Genomic DNA, 25,952 nt, shown 5'->3' on the forward strand with positions numbered 1-25,952 from the left:
GTCTGCTGTTATTGATGGAACCGGCGTATTATTATTATTATCAACAATAACAATTATGTCACTAGCAGTTGTAACAAAATTGTGTTTCAGTTGCAACAACGATTGTCGGTATTATTAATGACATTGCAAAAACGATATGCCCATGCACAAATGCAAAATTGCATGATTATATAATAAAATTACATACAGCGACGCTAGCCTACTCCCAATTCTCCTCGTTATTATCAACACGTCTTGGTTATGTAAAAATATCCGATTTTGAGTTCACGGAGATGATTAAAATCTACAAAGAAGCAATGACTGTGACTGATTCAGAAAATCGGGATTTAAATAATGTCAACTCCGAACGAATTAATTCAACAGATTGTAACGAACACAGGTCCAACAAAAACAACAACGATATCAGTAAGCTCAACTAATCGTGAATTTAATGTTAATTTTCCAACTGCAATTTCAGCGAAAGAAATTGTACTAGCACAATTACGAGTATACCGTAGTTGGCCAAGTACCAGATTAAAATCATTTGGTGGATCACAGGCGAATAATTCGCTTGTATTTGCAAATAAAAATAAAGATGATGGAACACCAGACTGGAATGTTGTCAGAATTCCAACAGGCAGTTATCGAATCGAACAAATCAATGATGAATTCCAGGGTAGAATAAAATCTATAACCGGAAGAGACTCCAAGATAGCTATAACAGTTCACGAACCAACTTTATCAGCGGCAGTTGAAATATATTCTCCAAATTACATTGTAGATATGTATCATTCATCAATTAAATCTGTTTTAGGTTGGCTTGAAATAGCACCAGATTATAAAGGACTGCCGGATCCTCAGTTAGATGATGTTTCCACTAACGAAAATTGTTGTATAATATCGAAATATTTGGCCATGGCGTCATTATACAGATCATCCTATTAAATATCCTAATGGTAGAACATTTCCTATAACACCGTTTTCAATAACTAATTATGATAGAAAAACTTCCACTGAAATTGTTTATGAAAAAGATTTCAGATCACTGGCTAATAGAATTAAAGCTGAACGTATAACTTTGTCCACGACATTAGTGCAGTTATTTAAAAATTATATTCTGGAGTATCTAATAACGATCTAAACAAGAATATCATTGAAACAATAAATTTAAATCAAATTTTGTCAGACCTTAACTATGCTAATCAAGCTATTATCGAAATAATAAATGCTAGTACTTATGATATAGAAAAAGGAATAAAATAACAAACATCAGGTAACTATACATTAATCATTATAAAATACCTGAATCAGATTTACTAAATTTTATATTACCACGATTTAGCGCTGACTAACTAATACTATCACGCAATAATATTATCAACGAAAAATTCAAACAAATCGTTGAGTCATGGAGAATAAAAACCCCACCGGGAGATATTCTCAAACATAACGATGATTCTTACGGCAGCGGCAGACATATTTCATCAGGAATTGTAAATATAACTTCAATGATTTCAGTCATCTTGCATGTGATGCAATTCATGGCAATTATCAAATAGATCTTGAAAAATCAAATCTAGCTCAACAAGGATATATTTTATATACTTTTACACCGCAAGTACCTCCTGGATATTTGATTGTACAAGAACCGATCAATCCGGTTTATCTACGATGTCATAATCGGTTATTATCAAGAATACATTTAAAACTTACTGACCAATTTAGACACTTAAACGATTTAAGAAAGAAATAAAATCTCAGTATAAATCTCCATGTAAGATAACGAGTTTTGATCAAGCAGAGATTTTAACAATTAAGTTTTTAATCAGGAGGTATTATATAATGTACCAACATGTGAAAGTTTTCATACACGACAAAGACGTGCTTGAAAACGCCATCAGAACAACAATGACACAACCTCCAGCCAATACAGAACAATTTAGTGTTAATACAATTATTGACGAATACAGCCGTGAAAATGTTTTGTTGACGCGGAACAATGAAATGAACTGCAGCGAGAACATACTATTATGTTTACGTGCGATAGAGATCATATTATGAATTATACATATTCTTGTGAGCTTCTAAAATATTGTCTAATTCTTAATAAAAAAAATCTGACTTCATTAAATTGATGGGTATATTACCCAAATTAAATCAGATTATCAACAAATTTCATTAAAATGATGGGTAATATACCCGCAATTTTTCAGATTATCAAACAATTTCATTAAATTAATGGGGTAAATAGTACTAAAATAGCCAAAATCTCATCAAAAAGAGAAGAAGAAAAAAATACATAATAATAATTTCATCCTTGACTTTGTCAAAAATCAAATAAATATATTTAACAGAATTTATTGTCTTAATGATCATAAGTTAAATTTCATCAAATTGATTGGTATATTACCCAAAATATTTCAGATTATCAAACAATTTCATCAAATTAATGGGTATATTACCCAAACTGTTTCAAATTATCAAACAATTTCATTAAATTGATGGATATATTACCCAACATAATTCAGATTATCGAACAATTTCATTAGCAATTTAACGTTCAATAATTTTATTATTGATTTCATAGTTGTAAATAATTTTTCAGATCATCTAACAAGTCCATTAAATTGATGGGTATATTACCCATAACTTTTCAGATTATCGAACGATTTCATTAAATTGATAGGTATATTACCCGTCAATTTGTCATATTATGAACAAATTTTATTAAATTGATGGGTACATTACCCATATTTTTTCAGATTATCGAACAATTTCATTAAACTGATGGGGTAAATAATACTCCAAATAGTGAAAATCTCATCAGAAACAGAAAAAATTGCATAATAGTAATAATGATGATAATAATGATGATGATGATGATAATAATAATAATAATAATAATAATAATATCATCATTGAATGTGAAAAACAAATAAATATATTATAACATTTTTATAATACTGTTTTTTTGTTCATTTGATGGTGTAAATAGCACTAAAATAGTAAAAATCAGTTAGATTTTTATAATTCTGATGGGGTAAATAGTACTAAAATAGTCAAAATGTCATCAAAAACAGATTTTAAAAAAATTGTTTTACATAATAATCCTTGACAAAGTCAAATAAATATTTCGTGACAGAATTTTTTCAAATGATTTCTCTGGTAGAATAAACGTCAGAGGATAATTAACCACGACATTGCCGTAACTTTCATTTTCATGAGTGAAGTTGTCATTAATACTTTCAAAATCCTCTTTATTATTTTTACTTTCGTCACTACTTTGAAAATATTCTTTACTGATTTCATTTTCACGATCTGACATAAACGTTTTTAATTGCATCACGCGCGTGTTAATATTTTTTTTCCGTTTTGTATTCGTGAGCTAATTTTTTTCAAATTGTTTCGATCACGCTTGAGAGGGAAAAGAATTTTTTAACTTCCGTATCTTTTGCAGTAGCCAAAGATTGGAATATTGCTTGTTGTCTAATCTTTATGTATCTATATTCCGCTGGTAGTGTATAACTATCTTCAATTTTACGTGTTTTGCCGTGATTCAAAATCACAAATAATATTTTCTGGATCAAGTTGATTTTTATGCCGTCTTTTTTATTTTTTTATCACAGAAATTATATCATTAATATTCTCGTAATTCATTTTATAGTAATATATATATATATATATATATATATATATATATATATATATATATATATATATATATATATATATCATTAAAGTGGTCCCTTCATTGGCCTTTGTGCATTTCGTAGGGTCCTTTGTGAGATCTTTCTTATGATTTCTCGGCACCGCACGAGGCTTTCTTTCTAGCCGACATTCTTTCTGAATGTTTTTGTGCGGGGTACACTCGGTGAGATTGAGAGCTTACTGTCCACGGAAAATTACTGCGTGATTTTCTCACACTATAGTCCATTTTGACCGCAATGGAAAATTACTGACACATGTACATTGAGTAATTTCTCCCACTCTGCTCCACTTTGACCTCAGTGGAAAATTACTGGGCAGTACATGATATAATTTTTATCAGTATACGCGCACTTGAAATTGTGTACATGTCATCAGCTGAATTTGTCAAGGTAGCGAATACACAACTGAAATAAATTACAGAATTACAGCAACGATCACAGACAATGTTTCCAGTAAAGACATATAATTTTATCTGCACAAAACCCTACGTCCAATCACGGGTTTCGAACGGCGACCCCCGAGTGTGACAATCAGGTGGATTTTCCTACAAATAACCACGGTGTGGATTTATTTTCCACATCGTATTGAAATAACCGTATATTGTACCTATTCAGCCTTTGACAAAGTCAGGTTTTAAATATTTCTTTATAAGAGAAGGATCTAGAAATAACTGACTGTATTGTACGTGTAACGGCGTGTGTGACCTGTTGTCTGCCTTATGTTAGAAAGTACAAATACCCTTCCTACTAAAATGAACTATTATAAAATTATTTTACTCCACTGATAATGATTATGACAAAGATGGTTAATAATTAATTAAGATGATAACAAAAATTATGCTCTACCGAAGAAAGATATGCTACAGAGTTATATCCCTTCTTGAGACCAGTAACTTAGCCACAAGCGAAATAACTATTGAATTACTCTGCCGTAGAGGTATAGAATTATCTCCCTTCAATAATGGAAGCTTTAGATTGAAAATTGACAGTTGTATCATGACAATTTATAAACACAAAAATGCCTACCTCGCATATTTTATGACTGGTAAACTATACAAAATTTTTATTATATAGACAATTGTATATTTTACCACCAACGAAGCATCATATTGGCTGAATAACTGTTGTATCATGATATTTTACTTGACATAAAAATACTTCACATCAGTGCGACTGAGGAAAGTGTACATTTATTAGTACATATTAATTTGTACACTTTCCACATTGAATAAATAACCGTTCTATCATAATTAATTAACTACTGAATGATGGCAAAACATTAAATGTAGTAATATAATATTAGAACAAGCGGCACAACTACTTAATTACTCTACCGGAGAGAGAAAGAGTTATCTCTCTTCAGTAATAATGAAAAAATATATTTTGTTTATACTTTTTGAATACGCCGATTTGTATATTTTATTCGCGACTTATTGTACTGAAGGTATGCAGATATCACAATATTTGCCAGCTGCATTCATTGATTGAAATATTATTTATTGACCAGTCTCTGTATATTTAAGGATGTAACGACCCTAGAAAATTTATTATATTTTCCAGTACCACCAAATTTGCAAATCTCGCTCTGTGCGATAGCTTGTAAGTTACACAAATCATTATTTATCTTATCTGAATCAATATGATCGATCACAAGACCGTCTTCTATTACTCCGTTGAAACAGTCGTATATAAATTTATGAGACATATATTTTCCCCGGGGTGCTGAACATTAGATAACCAGTATTAGTGTCAAAACCGACTGGTTTTTTTAGTTGTCAGTTCCTGATTATACCATCACGAGATGCTTCATAATTCTTGATGATAGGATGTCTCACAAATTCTTTTTGCTCCATTTATATATTATAATATCATTTGTTTAAGTGACTTTGTCTAAATTTCTGCCTGAAAATCTTGCCAGATAGTCTTCAGCGTTTCTTATAACCTTGTCATTATTGTCGTTACTATTTTTGTAATCATAAGATCTTTTGAGCTCTCTGTACTTTTAATCACCATATTGCACAAATAACTGCGTGTTTCTTCTAACTCCAACACCACATTTAAGACACAGTTTAGGTCCTAGACTCCTTTGACGTACGCTTTGTGAATGGTACCGCATAATTCGTTTACGCAGTCTTTGTTACAAGGAGTATTTGACCGCTCCGGTGGCCTAGTGGTTAGAGCATCCGCCTCAGATGAGGGAGGTCGTGGGTTCGATCCCCGGTCGAGTCATACCAAAGACTTACAAAAATGGTACTAACAGTTGCCTCGCTTGGCGCTCGGCATTAAGAGGTTAGTGTTAGGACTGATCGGCCTGGTGTCAGTGATAATGTGACTGGGTGGGACATCATGCTGCATGTCTGCAGCATGATGCCCCAGTGCTAGACATCATTATAAACTGTCACACTGCAGACATCATAGTGATATGACTGAAAAATTGTTAAAGCTACGTTAAAATGTCCAAATTACACACACACAAGGAGTATTTGTGCTTTGGTTGAATCATTGTATATATAATATCAGTTTAAAGAGATATTTGTAGATTGCTCCGGTGGTCTAGTGGTTAGAGCGTCCGCTTCGGGTGCGGGAAGTCGTGGGTTCGATCCTCGGCCGAGCCATACCAAAGACTTACAAAAATGGTACTAACAGCTGCCTCGCTCGGCGCTCAGCATTAAGAGGTTAGTGTTAGGACTGGTCAACCTGGTGTCTGGATAATGTGACTCGGTGGGACATAATGCTACATGTCTGCTGCATGATGCCCCAGTGCTAGACATCACTATAAACTGCCACATTGCAGACATCGTAGCTACGTTAAATATCCAAATCACATCACACTCAATATGTACTTGTCTTAATAATAATATGAACGAATTGACAGAGATTAAACCTTCTAAAGATAAATTTATTCTTGACAGAATATCCCCCGACTTACCGATTCGAGCTTTGGTTGGTCCGACGAATAAAAGTTTGATTAATACTATTCATGACGCCAAGAAAGAATTTAGCAAGGTTGGTGCATCTCATGTGTGGTCGACGTTCAAAATCATACTCAACACCGATGGTGTCTACAAAGTCGTCGATGCTACATTCAACGACAAACAAGCAGAGACGATTATTAATTATCTCGACGATCAAAGATTTTTTCTCAGAATAATGTTTATTGTATTAGCAGAAACAAACAATACTTGGATTATCAGTGACAAACGTGACACTGTCCTTCATAATGAAAAAATTGCTGTATTAAGTAAATATTCCAAACCAGGAATGTTGACTGGTATTGACAAACCGTATTATGTAAGAGCGTATCATGGAACCGCGGTTATTTATGGAATTTATCCGATAAATGATAAACCCAGCGTTAATAACCTGAAAACGATTAAATTTTTAAAACTAAATTGTGTAGCTGAACGAGTAACGGAACATTTAACAAGCGCGATACGTGGACACGGTTTAACGGACAAGAGACATACAATAATAAAGAAATGGGGAGAAATAGTTAAAGATACCGGAGCATCTGTCAAAGACGTCGCTGAGCTAGGAAAGAAAATAAAATTCCCGATAATGGTAAGAACAATAACCGGAGATTTTATAGGAATCAAAGTATAAATCGAAAGGAACTTCGAATGCAATTATTGATCATAATGCACATGCGTGGACTAATGCAGTAACACTACTTCTACTAAATCGAACTGTTAAATTTTACCAAGTAGATATATTTGATTTATTAACGAAATAAGTAAAAGTGATCCTGTATCAGTGTGGTTATTTCAAATTTCAGATAATGGCAATTTTGATCAGTTTGTATGGCCTAATGGCGTTATTTATCGTACAGAATCTCTCTATGAAGAAATGAAAAATCTTGCTTTGAAATACTCCCATGACCCTGATGATGTCAGGGCTAAACAATTACTGAGTAATGGCTTTACCGTTCCGTCAGTTTCTGCTCATTTTGCTCGAGAGAAAAATTCGTGGAAATCAACACATTTGGATTTTCTTGAAGAAATACAACGCGCTTGTGTCGAATACGGACACGGTGGATTATGGAATACTGAATACGGTTATAGAGATGTTATTTCAGTTGATATGTTTGCATGTTATCGGGGAAGTTTTCTTGGAATGGGAGAGTGCTCTAAGTATTTTGAGCGATTTGGACATTTCGCATACGAAATGACGAGAGTCGATAAATGGACCATTACCAGATTTTGATTTGACTGAATTCGATTGAATTGAGTCATTTAAGCTTGCCGCAAATCTTCATCCGATTTGTTATGTTTGGTTTGGCAAACACTTTTCAGAAACAATGTGGGCACCAACAGTATTATTACGGTATATGCTCGATGTAAAAATACTATTATTGTTAACAGTAAGTGAAGCAATTATATCATATCGTCAGCAGAAAGAAGTTTGGTTACCACAAAAAAGAAAAAAATATTCCGATGATGAAAATCCTGATATACCTGATTTTGGTATAAAATCGCAAAAGATCTTGGCAGAAAAATAATCGGTAAATTCTCCCAAGGAGGATCATATGATCATAAACGACATTGTACAAGACTGATTATAGACGATGCTGAACTAGATTTTATAATTGTTGATACAACGACTAGAAATACGTTTATAAGTCGAAGTAATGTTAATTTATCAGACGGAACTAAATTAGGTACAATCGTGAGTTATATTGGTGGTGAGTCACCGCAGTTTACTCATTTAAGATCTTCAATGCTTGCGTATGTTTCGATAAATCTATTATGGATGATATATAGAGTTTCTGAGTTTGCTGTAAGAGTCACAACGGATTCATTTCATATCCAAAAAAAAAGATACAGGATTGCTAGAACAACTACTTATCGGCACATATGCATCATGAGGTGAATGGAGAATAAAACAAGAAAATATACTTAATTATTCTGAATCCGCCGACGTTGAAATTAAGGGTGTTTATTACCGAAAAAAATCAAATATCAAAATTGTCATCAGCACCATCTGTATTTGATCCTGTAGCTAGACATAAATCAATTTATCTCAATGGGCCTGGTGTTCTGGTAAAACAACTCGTGTGATCGATCTATTATTGAACAGTTGTACAGAAATATTTGTATTAACACCTACACTTAGACTCGCAAGAGAAATGAGAAAAAGAAATATTAAATCATGCGCTTATCATAAATTCGTTCGATGGAAGGGAGATAAATGGACTCCTGAACGAATGAGAGAGAAATATATTCCAAGGATTATCGTTTCGGATGAAATATGCACTGTTTCAATAGAAACGTTAAAAATATTTCTTGGTTGGTTATTGACAAAAATACTGCTGTAATAATGTGCGGCGATCAAGGTCAACCATCGCCTTTTGCTGGATTTCTCCACATAAATGGCTGAGGAATTTTGTTGATTATTATGAAGACATAATTGATGATCGTAGAGCACTTGATCCAGAATTAAGAGAGTTTAAGAAATTAATCAGACTACAACCGAATTAAATTCAATGTGAAATAATGCGTAAAATAATTTCAAAAAATCCTATTAATAATTTTTTGGAATTTATGGAGACCAAATGATTTGATAGTGGCAAGTAGAAAGATGGTTCGTGATACACTTCAACAACAATTATTTATGTTACATAAAGAAAAAAATTCAAATCACCCGTACCATTCTGATATTCACCAGTTGATACGCGACGACAGAAAACGGACGTTGATATACCAGGATCGTCAAAAAACAAAATCTTGTATTAAATGATATTGTCTTAGTTCCTGTCAATGTTGTTGAGAGCGAGTTGACTATGGACAAAACTCTGTGGACGCTAGGATACGCAATGACAATTCATTCGTCACCAGGATTAACCATCTCTGATACAAATGTTTGGATCGTCGATGATCGTATCGAATGGTCAAATTTAGTTTATCTCGCAGTGTCTTGAGTCAGAAAAAAGATTTCAGCTTCGGAGAATTGTAATAGACTTCACAGAAACTGCTGATAATAGCGATGTTATTGACAATGATATAGTAACAAAAGAATTAATTAGCTATAAACAATGTGACAAAAAATAAACGCGACTTTGATCTCGATGCTGAATTTGTCCTGACATTGAAGCAACAGCAAAATAATCATTGTACGAGCTGTAACACAGTAATGTTGTGGAGCAATATTCTTAATAATCCAAGACAATTTATTGTAGATAGAATTAATAATAATTTTGGTCATACACGCAAAAATGTAATGCTGGCCTGTCTTGAATGTAATCGACGTCGAGGTGCTAGTTTATAAAAGTGAATGCGGTGTTAATTGCGTGTCTTCAGGAATTACTTGTAATTGCCCGCATACAAATCCACGTTGAGGAGCAGTTGAATCTAATCTGTAGATTACAGGTCTACCCATAGATCTTACGACGCTTGAAATTTTATGTGTCGTCACACTCAAAATATTATCAGTTGCTCTTTTTTGACCACCTTCAAGTTCACCAGGTTCATATAAATTCATGACAGTAACATTATCTAATACTGATTGTTTTGAAAATTCATGTCGTTGTATTGGTATATGTTTTTTTGTAATTGCATTAATAGGTTTCATGGCAGTTGGTTGAGTAATTTCGTTATTTAATGCATTTAACACACTTGGTAGTCTTGCAACCAATTCACGAGATCTTTTGTCTTTCTGAATTATTTCCTTTGCATATTGATATCAAAATAACTTCTCAGCAAGTGTTCGATTAAATCGTTCAACAATTGCCTGATCACGATGAATTGCACTATGTCCTCGTCTGATTTTGATGTTATGTTTTTTCATCAGAGATGATACTGCACCAAGAAATTCTTTGCCAGGATCAACCTGTAATAGTTGTGGCCATCGTAAGGGTCCTCGTTGATAAATTCGTTCAAAAGAAGAAGAAACTTCAGTTGCTGTTTTAGTTGATAACGGCTCCGCCTCTTTATATCTACTTGCAATGTCAATGACAGTTAACACGTATTTGTATGTTAATTGACGTCTTCCAATTTTAATAGTATCATGTGGTAAAAATAAAATATCTGCTTGGCGGACTTCATTATGAGTGCTGACATCAGAATATGCATGCTGAATATTGTTAGGTGGTGGTTGATAAATTTCCATATTGCCTGTCGTGCTAACCATTTTTCAGCAGCAGAGCATGTAACATTTGCTGCATTAGCGAGTTTACTAATCGCTGGTCTACCCTTCCAATATCTTCTTGGACTATAATAAATTGATTCCATTATTTCAATAATCGGTTAATTAATTACTGGCTTCAAATACTAATTTACCTTTCATCGCAGATCTTACCAACCAATTAGTTAATGATTCTCTGAAAGATTTATTTTTTGTAGAATTTAATTCATGAATCAACTTTACAACTGCAATATGTCGTTGTTTTAAATCATTATTTTTATAAGCTACACCATGAGCATGACATGCTCGATCAATCGCTTTTATTGGATATTGACCAGGTCTTGGTTGATCTTGTTTATCAAGTCGGATATCAAGTTGGGTACCAGGACCACAATAATTATAACCAGAAAGATGTTTTTCTCCCGGGTAGTTAGTCCATGAAGTTCCTGGTAATTTTCCTAATGAGTAGTGATATCACGACCAATTTTTTTTTATTAGAAATAAATTTCTATTTATTTGTACCATATTTTATTTTACACAGTTACCTGTAAGTGCACGCTTTTTATTTTTTGTTATTATTGTTGCTAATCCACTTACAAAGACTAAAGGGAACTAAGCCCATACTACCATCAGGAGAAATAACATTGGAGGAAAGAAAGTATTGGGTAAAGAACCACCACTAATACTAAGGAAAAGAAAAAAGAAAACTGCTGAATTACACCTTTCGGACATACCCATAAAAATTTCCCATCATGCAATGGTTGAGAGGTTCGAGGGAAAATTCAACATCAATGTGACGAGAGCAAGAATGGATACTATCCCCCGTACTCCTATCAAAAACAGGATAAGGATACTTGATATAGAAAAATCAGAAGTAAGGAGAAAAAAAAGCCAGCCTTCTTCCTACATGGCTTTCTAAAAAAAATCATGGTACAAACGGTGCATTCATCATATAAAGTGTAACAAATCTGGGAACACTGGCCATACACCACAGAAATGTCCACATTTCCAAGATGATGGCAAACAAGTTTATGTATCAGAAACGATAATTTTACCTTATCAAAAACAGAAAGAACAGCACAATATTAAACAGGGACAGAATATGAAGGAACAAAAACAGAAACACAAACAAGTAAAGGTTCGTAACCAAAAGGAACAACAACAACAGCAAGGACAATGGAACACCAAACAGGAACAGAAACAACAACAAACCAAAAACATCAGGATCAGCAACAGAAACAAAACCACCAATATCGACGACGAGAACAACAACACAATGCAGAAAAACAACAATAGAGACATCAAATAATAAACAAGAATATATGAAGCAGCAAGAACAACAGAACACCAAACTAAAACAACAACAACAACAACAAAACAATAGAACCAATTACAAAAATAAAAGTAGCAGCAGCAAGGACAGCAACACAAATGGGAGCAAATAAAACAACAGAGACATTGCAACAAATAATAAACAAGAGAAAGAAATAAAAATGGAAAGACCTAAATTGAGAGCTAGAAGGAGACAAACAAGGCAAGAAAAAGAAGAGATAATGGTGTAAAACTTTCTACTCGGCAACATATCCTGCAACGTATGACACATCACCCGATATTTTCTTTCTGGGTTGGGTGATAGCACTAAAACAAAACCAACATGTGCTATGTCTTATATTATAGGACTAGATGAATAGGTGATATCAGACCCTAACCCGAAAATCAACATTATCACGGGTGAAGGGCTGATTTATTGGCCAAGTAAATGACTGACGCAGTTATGTTTACGTCATTACACCCTGGGTACACAGAATTGAAATGATGCAAAACGTTATTTTACCACAGGGGTTCGTTACAAAGAACATTTGGAGTATCCGTCCCGGTTAGAACCCCTATCCCTTGATTCATGGACGGATGCTCCAAATTTTCATTGTAATGAACCCCTGTGTCCCAAACAATGAACCGTGGTGGCACTTGACTTGGTTGGAAAGGTATGCAGAGAACTCGCCCCATGGATTACTCGCCCTGGGAGAACTCGCCCCAACGCATCTGGAGAAGTCGCCCCAGAGTGGTTGGAGAAGTCGCCCACTTCGTCTGGAGAAGTCGCCCCAAAACCCAGATAACCTTTTTATAACAGAATTAAAACATCTTTTACGTGATTCATATTTAGATTTTTATTTATACGTGATCACAAAAGAGATATTAACTGGTTATCATAAAAAGCAATATCATAGTAATATTTCTAAGACGAAATTAAGTCTTTATATAATTTACTGAAAGACGACAGTATAGTGATTAAAAAGGATGATAAGTCAAACACTATTATTATTATTAATCAAGATGATTATGTTAAAGAAGCTGAACGTCAATTAAATAATGAAAACTACTACAAACATATTGTTGAAGATCCGTCAATAGAAATTAAATAAAAAATTTCAACATACATTAATGAGATGGCTACAAAAAAATAATAATTCCGTATATGAGGAATTTGATACTTTCCCTCTTAACATGCGTACACCTCAATTCTACATATTACCCAAAACTCAAAATTAAATCATATATTAAAGATACAACAACTTTCATTAAAAAGTTCAAGTCTATTCCACAGCTATATGTTAATTTCAATCCTGGTATTATTAGATGTAACATCACTATATACCAACTTATATATAAAACTGCAGACATCATCCTTACTTTTCCAAATAAAATACATCTAATGATTTGAAGAGCAGATCGAAAGGGACAGATAACACTTATTTTTCGTTAAGTACAGAAGTGGAGTTGATCAAATGGAAAACTTGAAAATATTTCACATTTTATAGATTTAATAAGTTATAAAGTTGAAGAAAAACAACAATAAATAAAGCCTTAACAACCATATAATAATAATATATATTATTCTTGGGGCGACTTCTCTAGGCGAAGTGGGGCGACTTCTCCGACCACCATGGGGCGACTATTCCTGACACCTGGGATGAGTTTTCCCAGGGCGAGTTCTCCAAGGGCGAGTTCGCTGCTATTCGGTTGGAAAGTGGTACACCAAACAGCAAATCAAGTACAAGCATCATTTTAGCCTGCGGAAATCAGACAACAAATTTAAGGCAATTTACATTACCCTAAAATGTAATGGCTAACATCAACCTTTTAAGTTGAAGGAATGATGAAGAGGGAAGAAGTTGTACTACAAAAAAAAGTGTTGTGACAATGAAAAAACAAGATGGCCGCTGTCGCTTAACCGGCTTGAAGCAGTTGTTCCGTTTTTTTATTGCCGTTTTCATGATATTTGTGCTGTTTGCCTGTTTTCATCTACGTTATTGTGTTCATTATGTATTGGCTGTTAAATTCGTATGTGTTTCTTCATCTCCTTGTATTGGAAATGAGAGCAATTAGACTTTTTCTCAGCTGTCTAGCTCCACCGTTTTTAACAAACCGCCATGACGTGATACTCGCCAGTCAACCCGTTTATGCTACGATGGACGCTCATTAATTGCTTTAAATGATCACTCTTTGGCTCTCCACACTACATTGCGCTCTAGACTAAACGAACTGGGACTACATTCATCATTACCTAAATGTAAACAGAAGCGAAAAAAGAAACGCTGTTTCAAAGCTGTCCGGCGTAGAACAGGAACAATTTAAAAAAAAAAATCGACCGTTAATTTAGATAACCTAATTTAAATCCCTATTAATTCGTCAACGTTTCTGTCAACTATCCAGGAGATACCTCTGCGTATTGCATTATTCAATGCCCAGTCAGTAGGACCACTGGAAAAGCGCACAGAAATAGTTAATTTTATCAACGACCAGAATATTGACCTATTTTTCCTACAGAAACATGGCTAAAAACATAAGGCGATGAGCCCAAGTGTGTGGATCTAACACCCACTGGTTACTACATCAAGTCGTTCCCCCGTAATTCTCGCGGAGGTGGAATTGCTGTAATCATAAAGAACACCATGATAAAACGTTTTTAACCACACTACAACATTCAATTTAAACCACACATCGTTTGAACTAGTCCAAACCACACTCACACTGGAGCAAAGGTCAGTCCATTTTTTCTGCCTATACCGCCCTCCTCCTAGTAGAAAAAACAAGCTGGCCGACTCTCTCTCTTTTTGGAGCAGTTTCCAAATCTCCTGAACTATGGAAATTCGATAGGTGGCAACCTGGTTATTCTTGGAGATTTCAGCTTTCACTTTGACTGTCCCAGAAACCCAAATACGTCAAAACTCATAGATTCCATTAATGTTTTCAACCATCAGTTAACCAACCCACCCATAAACATGGTCACATTTTAGACTGGATTCTTCATAGACCTGATGATAACATTCTACGGTCCTCCCTGGTATTCCATGACCTTGCATCAGATCACCTCTGCATTATATGCCATCTTGACGTATCAGTCCCTAACCCTCCACCTTTATCTGCTACTAAGAGAAACCTCCGTATGATAAATAGAACCAAACTGATGCACGACATCCAAGCTAACTTAACAACTTGCTTACCTCTTACCACAGAACAACTCGATAACTGCCTGCATTCATTGCTTGACAAACATGCACCAGCTACCAAGTGCAGAGTATCAATTCAAAAGTGTTCTCCATGGTATAGCAGTGTTAGGGACCAGCTTCACACTGCTAAAAGAGACCGCCGTAAAGCTGAGAGGCTTTGGTTTTCCACCAGACTCACTAGTCATAAGCAAATCTATGAAGCCTCTAAGAAGAATATCACAAATATTGTCCATGCAGCGAAATCAGCCCACTACACTACTAAGATCATGGAAAGTTCCAGCTGCAAGAGCTCTTCGAGATCACTAACAAGCTAATGTCAAGGAACAAATCAACACCACTTCCAACTACCTTCTCTCCAGTTGACCTTCCAGACATGTTTGCAAATTTCTTCTGTGACAAAGTACAAACCATTAGAGATAAGCTTGACACCACAATTTCAATTGACTCGTAGTCATCATACAGTTGGGATACAGAATTTGAGCGGCAACCATTAGCAGCATTTGAACCTGTCTCTATGGATTTCGTACGTACAGTCGTGATGAAGAGTGCAGCAAAGCCATGTGAACTTGATCCAATTCCAACATCACTGCTGCTTGAGTGCTTAGATCCAGTATTGCCTTCACTAATTGATGTTATTAATACCTCTCTCTCGTCCGGGAAATTCCCATCATTTTTCAAAACTGCCATTGTAAAGCCTCTGCTGAAGAAACCAACACTTGACCATAATGATTTAAAGAACTACTGCCCAGTTTCTAATCTCCCATTCATATCAAAAATCTTAGAAAAGGTTGTAACTTTCTATCCCTGCTTGTATCTCATCTAAAGTCAAATAGTCTTTTTAGCAATGTACAATCTGCATATCGCCATTGCCACAGTACTGAAACTACTCTTCTAAAAGTAGATAATGACATTCTCTCTGTGTTGGATAGTGGAAAGATTACAGTCCTCACCCTCCTTGATTTGTCTGCAGCATTTGACACAATAGACCATGATATATTACTTAACACTCTCCAGCATGTATTTGGCATTCATGATACAGCCTTACTGTGGTTCAAGTCCTACTTGGTCAACAGGACACAAATTATATCTGCAAATGGAATACACTCCAGCCCAGTTGATCTATGTTGTGGTGTTCCACAGGGGTCTTTGGACCTGTTCTCTTCATTCTGTACACTCAGTCACTCTCAAGTGTCATAGATGATCATCCAGTGTCTCACCAATTGTACAATGATGACACCCAAATATACAAATCTAGCCATCCAACTGAAGTTGATGCTACCATCCAAGGTTTAGAGAGGTGCATTTCTGATGTGAAATCATGGATGACATGTAACAAGCTGCAGATGAATGATGATAAAACTGAGGCCATTCTGATCATAACACATTGACTTTCTCATTCACATCCTTTACCTCAAACAATAAATATCAGCAACACCAACATTAAATTCACACAATCAGTATGAAACCTAGGTGTTACTCTGGACAGTACTCTTACATTGCACCAACATGTCATGAAGATATGAAAGGTTGCATATCTTGAGCTGAGACACATCAGCTCAATTTGCAAATATCTTTCAGTTGATGCCACTAAAACACTTGCGTGTTCATTAGTACTTTCAAGACTGGACTATTGTAATTCAATTCCGTCTGGTTCATCTCAATATCTGCTCCAGAAACTTCAAAAAGTTCAAAACACAGTTGATCGGATCATATTTAGAGTACCACAATCAGAGCACACCTCACCATTGCTCTGTACCCTACACTGGCTATCCATTCGATCCAGAATCAAACACAAAATTTGTTCTCTGTGCTACGTTTCACTGTCGGACTCTAGTCCAACATACCTATCTGACCTCACCCATGTGTACACAACAGCAAGATACTTAACACTCCTCTTCTGACAATTGTATACTCATTATTCCCACTATGAAAACAAGGTCATATGGACAGCATTCTTTTGCATACCAGTGCCCAGCAACGTGGAATGAATTATCCACTGAACTTGGACACAAAGACACAGTGATCACATTCAAGAGAGCTCTCAAAACTCACTTATTTCGACTGCAAGGACAAACTTAAAGACCTAATAATGTTTCCTACCTTAAATATTCTCGGCATGTTTTTTAATGTTGTCTAATTTCATGGTGTTTGTTTTTGTAATCATATCATTATGTTTTTTATCTTATAGGTGTTGTCTAATGTTGTAAAGCACTTAGAGCTTCTAAAGATTAGGAGCTATACAAAGTCCTCATTATTATTATTATTTTTATTATTTATAAAGAAAGCATGGGAATACACCATAAAGAAAAAACAAAAATAACACCCCCATCCCCCCAAAAAACTGGCACACGTCAATTAATTGGAAGCAATTATCATATATATATATTCTGTATGGTATGTCGTGTCTTTTATTTCAATTCGTACACAGTACCTATTTGTCCCATACAAATGTGTTCTTTCATGCTCATAAAAGACAGTAGAAACATGGCTGTCAATTCAATTCAGATTTATGTTAGTTATATTATACATCATGCTTAATTATCATTTTGAAGAAATGTTTTATGTACAAATTAAGAATAAAACTTATTGTATGTTACTTCTTTATCCCATTCATAGTTGAACATCTGTACAGGAGATGAATCAAAATGTTTGTGATTCATTGTTTATGTGATCGTACCTTGATTTCCCTGCACTAATAATAGTTTAATCCTATATCAACTTTCTTGACCCTGTGGTTCGTCTTTAACAAACTTGGCTGCCCCAGAAAATTCACTACTCTAATACAGTTGTTCCATAACAACATGTCAGGAGAGGTCTTGGCTGATCATGAGTACTCAGAGCACTTTTCCACCTCCTCCTTGCTCAAGTCACACTCCATGCAGTGCAGGACCTAGCCATTGGAGTCTGCATCAATTATTGCTTGATGTATCACTGTTTGACTTGTGTAGGCTTTCTGCAAGAACAAAGACACTGGACAAACTACTTCTTGAAGCTCTGTTTGCAGATAACTGTGCACTTGTAGCACACTAGGAAAACCACCCACAGACGATTATGAATAAGTTTTCTGAGGCATCCAGGCTGTTTGGTCTGACAATAAACCTGGATGAAACAGTGGTACTCCTTCAGCCAGCTCCTTACACACCCTCACCACAACCCACCATCAAGATCGAGGGTAGACAGCTGAAGAATGTGGAAAACTTTACCTACCTTTACGTCTTCAGATGGGTCGCTGGATAAGGAAATTTCAGCCATGATCCAGAAAGCAAGCCAAGCCCTTGGAAGACTTCATGTCAGAGTCCTGCAGCAAAAATAAATTCTGATGTCAACCTAGATCAAGGTCTATAAAGCTGTTGTCCTCACTTCCCTGCTTTATGGCTATGAAACTCTGACTGTACAGCAGGCATCAGAAGCAGCTGAAGCAATTTCACATGCACTCACTACTGTCTAGCATGTATATCCATTGGTAAGATAGGGTCCAACTTAGAAGTCCTCAAAAGGGCCTTTGTTCCTAGCATTGAGGAACTGCTGCTGAAAGCTCAGTTAAGATGGTCTGGCCAGATCATTTTTATGGAGAATACCAAGACAACTGCTATGGTCAGGGAAAGTGGAAGTGTACAAAGACAACCTTAAGCATAACATGAAATGGTGTGGAATCCAACCCAATGAGCTGGAAGCCTCTACCAAGGAAAGGTTTACATGGCACAAACTCATCACAAAGGCTGTTGAAGTAGTGGAGGATGACCACTGCCAATGACTCGATGCACCTACAGACTTCCCATGCCGAACCTGTAACATCCTGTGTGCTTCCAGCTTTGGACTGCATTAGTCACTTTGGACAGTACAACTAGTTTTATCATAGGACATGATGGACAAGCAAAGAAGATTTCTGCTTACCACTAGTTTCAGTGTGAAATTTGTATTAGTGACTAATACTACTTAACAATAGACATTTTATTTATAGTATTCACATACTTTACTGTTGTTTCTAGCCCCATAACGATTGCAAAAATAAAAATCATGAAGGATATAAAAATGCACAAAACTTAAGCTTGCTAAGGTATTGTTTGTATTTTCTAGGTTAGTCTTATTTTTCAATAATACTCGTAGACTAATCTGCATGGTTGGCAAAGCTGATTATGTGACTTTACTCCAGTACTATATTTAAGGAATGGTTGAAAACTGAGACCAAGATTTAATACAAGCAAGTCCAATTTTCACTGTTTGTAATGGAATTTTTGTATGCCGCAGAGGCACACACCTTTGCAGCAATAAATTGTTTCTATCCAATCTGTTAGTAAATGTTTAATATGAATGGAAACATCTCTGCATGGACTGTGTTTTGAAAATCATTATTTCTTTGAGATTATAAGCATGCTGCTGATTTTAAGCTGCTAATTTCTTATGGTCAGCAGACTAAGTGTTCATTACAAAGATTTTGAATTTGCATCCCCAAATGAACTTCTAGCATGCCATATGACAGACTAGAAGGCTCAGAAGTTGTTTAAAATGAAAGTATGTCTGAATGAATTATTCATGCCTTATACTTGTAATTGACAATGACATTACATCATCAGATTCACCTTCATGTACAAGCAACTTGGGCTTTGATGTTTCATGAGTTATTAAAGAATAATATTGTTTTACATGAATGTAATTCAAATTTGCAATGCCCTGATTAGCCTATTAAGAACACTTAACAAATGAAAGAGCTTGATGTTAATAGTCTGGTGGAAAAAACATGCACATGGAATTCTCCAATTTTAAGTCACTATGAAAACCTCCCCATTTTGAAATACTATTCCATGGCTTATTATATACATATCCATACATGATCCAATGTAATGGAAAGCATACATATTTTTTGAATGATAATTCTATGTCTATTAAGTATTGCTAACCCTACTACCGGCAATAATTGGAGTAGTTTTCACATTGACAATTATCATTTTGACTAAAAAGAGAAGAAATGTACATTTCAGCTCTGAAAATAAAAATAGGCATGCCATAGTACAAAATTTCTTGGTTACATCCCTTTTTAGCAACTGAAATAACCAATAAAGACATACTGCACTATCTCAAAAAAATTAAAACACAAGGCATCAGTGTAGATAATGTAGGTCCTTAGTTGTTTAAACTTGGTTCTGATATATACACAAGTAATTTTATGTTATAAACTTATGACTAAAATATAATGCTTCTATTTATACCTTAGGAAGGGCAAGAATAACATTACTGCATGAAAGTAATTTGAAGGTCTAGCTTCCAAAAAATGTCTGATCCATTTTGATCTTAGCTGCCATTTTCATAATTACAGAGAAACATGAAGCAGAACAAATCAGTACTTTCTTTAAAAAAATGACATTATACTTCAGCACCAGTCAGGCTTTTGATAAAACAACTGGTCATATAGCTTCAGTAAAGATAATTGATAAATGGTTTGGAGACAGATAAGAGCAACATAATAGGATCAGTCTTTCAGGATCTTATGAAGGCATTAAACAATATCATGTAAGATATATCTTTACGCTGTTTTCATACAGTGTCTGGTAACTACTTTTGCACGGTATGAATTTCATTCACACAAATATTAATTAGATAATCAAACTTAAAAACATGCATCTAAAATTATACTAGATGTCAATCCAGTTATATTTCTGTCCTGTTTGAGTCTTTAAACTGGCTTTCATTTGACAAAAGAAATTTATATCATAGTCATATTTTGATTATTAATCCCTTCATAATTTAATACCTGTTTACCTGATTGATATGTTAGTCCAAACCAACAATTCTATCTCTCTATGTACTCTGTAAGATCAGCATCAAACTGATGTATAAAGCTACCAAACACCAAGAATTACTTCATTGAAAAGTCATTTACATGACTGGATCAAGCACCAAGAATTACTTCATTGAAAAGTCATTTACATGACTGGATCAAACACCAAGAATTACTTCACTGAAAAGTCATTTACATGACTGGACCAAACACCAAGAATTACTTCACTGAAAAGTCATTTACATGACTGGATGTACCAACTAGAATCAGAAACCATTTTAATGCACTGTTTCTTGACTACCATACAATCTTTCTTCCAGTCAGTGTAGATGATCATCATTTCACATCTTTTTTGTTCTTTTGACAGGAAATTCAAGGTTACAAGATTAATAGGGTCAAGCACACCATAACATGGATTGCCATTGTTTTGACAGCTGGCCTTCTCAGACTTGTCTTCTACTGGATGCCACATTGGATGGTGATGTGTACCCATGACAGATGCTCTCTTAACCTTGCTGAAGTTGTCCTTCTTTTGGTATGCAACACTTTCATATGAGATGGCAAAGATGTGTACTTTCAATTTCACATTAATTTATTCATTTAATTTATATTCTGCTGAAGCTCTCTCAAAAAATGAGTAAAGCAGCAAGATGTAGTATTTTTGAGAAGGCAAAGGTGCAAAATATCACTCAAAAAAGATACATTCTCAGTTGATGTGAACAGCAGAATGCACTGTCAATCTCATACATATACAGTATTAATTTTTTATACCATATCTCAGTTAATAAGCATTCTGGTAACTGAATAGCTATTTGATTTGTGCAATATTAAATAAACTTTGCACTTGGATGTATGTAAATTGTTTGACTACTAGTACAAAGAAACAAACAGATGTGTTGTTATCATTTGTGAACATCCAAACTCACATCCTCACATCTATCTACCACCAGCTGTGAGACAATGGTGAATCTCCTAACTTTCATCTATCTGCCACCAGATGTGAGCCAATGTTTATTTTTCGAAATCCCAAATGGACTTCCAGAGAAAATGTTTTTTTCCAGGGCAGTGTGTGACCCATGACATAATGAGCTTGTTTTTCTATGCTTTGCCTAAATAAGACAACATCTGCTTATGTGCTTGGCCGAGATCATGGATCCCAAAAGTGTTACATATATGCCAGAAATTGAATACATGTAAACAACTTTTATATGCTCTGGTTGCATACCTTTGAGCTTATTTCTAATGAGTATTTATAAAACTGTCCTCAGAGATTCGGATTTTGACTTACACATGACGAAAAAACAACACATTGAAAAAGTTGCTCTTATAACTTGGTGTCATCTTTTTACACAAATTACAAGTTGATATAGGCACAAACAAGCATACTAATAAAGAATATTTTATTTCACAGCATTTTTAACTTAAGCTTCCTGTGAATCTTACATAAAGAAGTAACTTTAAATATAAGGAACATACATAATTGGACACTGTCATCTGCAGAACATACACAAGATTAACTTTTTCCTACTTAAAAATTCAGAATTTGTTTATTATTTAGCATGATCTGTGCTATTTGCCAGCATTCATTAGCCAGGTATACATGTGAAAAAACAATATTATATGTTAATTAACCATATTTGGTTTAAAAACTACATTTGTTTATGCATGTGACTTGGACACCAAATCCCAACTAAGATGTCAAATGATCTATAAATATTCAAATAAATTAAAACATTACATGTGCTTCTGCTTCCGCTTTGGAAAGATTTTACAGTCCCTTCCATTCTTGATTTGTCTGCAGCATTTGACACAATAGACCATGATATATTACTTCACTATCTCCAGCAAGTATTTGGTATTTATGAAACACCTTATGATAGATCAAGTCCTACTTAGTCAACAAGACACAAATTGTGTCTGTAAATGGAATACATTTCAGCCCAGTTGATCTGTGTTTTGGTGTTCCACAAGGCTCAGTTCTCAGCCCCATTCTCTTCATTATGTACACTCATCTGCTTTTAAGTGTCATAGATGGAAATCCATTGTCTCACTAGTTGTATGCTGATGTCACAGAAATATACAAATCTAGCTGCCCAACTGAAGTTTAGACTACATTCCAAGGCATAGAGATGTGCATTTCTGATGTGAACTAATGAGTTACATATAACAAGCTGCAGATGAATGAAGACTGCTCCAGTAGCCTAAGTGATTAGAGCATCTGCCTCAGATGCAGGAGGTCATGGGTTTGAACCTGAATGAGTCATACCAAAGACTTATAAAAATGATACTAGCAGCTGCTTCACGTGGCACTCAGCATTAAGAGGTTAGTGCTAGGACTGGTAGGCCTGGTGTCAGGATAATGTTACTGGGTTGGTCATGATGCTACTTGTCTGCAGCATAATGCCCCCTGTGCTAGACATCATTATACACTGCTGCACTGCAGATACCATAGTGATATGACTCAAATTGTTAAAGCTGTGTTAAAAAATTCAAATGTACATACAAATACATGTAGATGATAAAAGTGAAGCCATCCTGCACAGAGACAGATGAACCTTTGTAAAAAGTAGGATATGTTTGAGATTTGAATTAAAAAGGGTGCAGGACACAAAAATCATAGGTCCAATGTGTGACAAAAACAAATATAAAAGCTCAGCACTTATATGGTCAAAATATACAATTGTAAACATCTTTTATACACCTAAACATCTGGTTAAATGAACAATCACTCAGAAGCTGGTGTTTAGATGCATTTAGAAGTAACCCCTAAAAATGCATTTCCTCCCCCCATTTCAGGCAAAAGTTGAAGAATCTCCAGGGGACAATGATTTCATTCATCTACCAATTCTCACCTACTATGGATTCCACTTCCTATATGTTTGGCGTATGGTCCATTCTCTTTAACCACATCTAGTCTGTAATATTAGTAATAGCAAAAGACTTTATGGTTACACTAAACTTGACAATTGAAGTTAATTGACCTGAAAGAGGTTATATATCACCCATGGACATTGTTCCACTAATGGTAATACTTGAAATAGTGGTACATAATGCTTTTAAAAGACATTAGAATACTCACTCAAATACTGTTTCAAATGTTAATACAAATTCATAATTGACATACAAAAAAAAAGAAAATTCAGAAATATTTTTAAGATTGTTTAAAACGGTATGTTTATGATATTAAAAAGTACTGTCATTAGCAATAATATCTGAGTTATGTATCAGATATTATGTATACTAACACTTCAACTCTCAGTATTCTTAGTACTTTGTTTGTACACATATGTACACTTCCAAGGTTACATCTTCGGATTTTAGTTCTATTTTCATTGCTGTAGAAATGTTGAATTTATATATTATGTCTGAAACATGCATTTGTTTCAGTTAAATGTTTGTAGACATGAAAAAAAAATCTATACAATTTTACACAGTACTGTTATTGCATCAGTGGGACTATGCGAACAAAATCAGTCACTCTTGCTGTAATCTCGGTATACATTCATCTAGCCACTGATAAACAAAACTTTGCTGGATATGAGGACAAATTTTGTATTCATATCATATTACATCAAGGGAGAGTTATAAATTTGTTTTATTTCACTTTAATTACATTACAGTATCTTAGAAGGTGTCTTATGGTTTAACTTTTGAGAAGATGAGGTCTTTGAATTATAGGAAACAATGAAACCTTGAGAAAAGCAAGCAGCCTTGAATGGTTGGCCTGAAATGTTTGCATGTATTTGAATGGAGTGAAGGAACCAAGGACTTCAAAATTAAAGTTCAGGGTCATTGCTATACTGTATAGTCCAATATAAGGAAATTGCATTGATATATCCAGATCTTAATAACTTGTTTTCATATAACATCTTTTCTGTTCTATAGGATCAGTATGAACAATGGTTTGTATCACAGATAGAGACTGTTACCAGGGATGGAACCAAGTAAGTTTTTGTTCCACACCTAGTGATGCTATTGTTATGTGAAGAAATGTCATTAATCATAGCCTGGCCAGTCACAGAATGGGCCATCAGGACAAAACTTAATTGCACAGCTTAAATTCAGTAGTACTGACAAGTGTTTTTTAAGACTTGATTTTTTTCTTGATAAAAATCATTCAAATATTCTACTTTGTATGAAATATTCTTGTTCTATTTTAAAAAATGTAGAGTCATGATATCATGTAGTCCAGAGTTCAGCATAGTGTAGCCCTCTGGGATACCCAAATTCAACATACTAAAACCCAAGCCAGTCATTTTGGTATAATCCCCTGGGCTATTTTGGGTAAAATATGTCACTTTCTGTGAATGTATTGACTTGTACCTTTATATTGCTATGCAAATTTTGCTAATTCTATTTGTGTTATTCTATTTGTGTTTGCTTCATTCATGAGAAAGTAAATCAGGGCAAATAAGTTAAAATACAATTTGCTAAACCCATCAATACAAGCAAGACATTGGCAAGAAAAATGCAATAAAATGAATCCCTATTAGTCAAGCAGTTAATGTGTCCATAATTGCCCTGTAATCATAATATATAAACTTAAAACATGTTACAACTTTGTACTGATTTATTTCCTAAGACTCTTCTGTAAAGTGAACCTTACATCTAAGATAGGCTACATGGAGTAAAAGTGTTTTGGAATATGCTATTCTTCCTGAAGAAAACCACATTAAAGCCTGTGTAGTTGTTAATTAGTATGTAATGCTCCATGAATAATACATTACTAATCACACTGAGTGTATATTACTATTTACAGGGTGTTGGTGATAGGCCCAGCTCAGGTGATGTACCAAAAGGCTGTGTCAGAGAGTCAGGATTACCCTCTCCTCAATAATAGAACATGCCAGGTATTCAGGA

General features: G+C 34.7%; 1 protein-coding gene across 1 annotated transcript in view; it reads left to right on the forward strand.

Annotated features, from left to right (window-relative positions):
* Positions 1 to 25,952, forward strand: part of LOC149781389 (polyamine-transporting ATPase 13A3-like) — a 409,406-nt gene that overhangs the window by 128,806 nt on the left and 254,648 nt on the right. The window contains exons 3-5 of the mRNA XM_089935483.1: positions 21,460 to 21,627; positions 24,978 to 25,036; positions 25,852 to 25,942. Of these exons, the coding sequence (XP_089791609.1) occupies positions 21,460 to 21,627; positions 24,978 to 25,036; positions 25,852 to 25,942 (318 nt within the window). The remainder of the gene's footprint in view (positions 1 to 21,459; positions 21,628 to 24,977; positions 25,037 to 25,851; positions 25,943 to 25,952) is intronic.

This window comes from Sinohyriopsis cumingii, chromosome 15, assembly GCF_028554795.1.
Source record: "Sinohyriopsis cumingii isolate HCF-2022 chromosome 15, ASM2855479v2, whole genome shotgun sequence".
NCBI classification, from domain to species: domain Eukaryota; kingdom Metazoa; phylum Mollusca; class Bivalvia; order Unionida; family Unionidae; genus Sinohyriopsis; species Sinohyriopsis cumingii.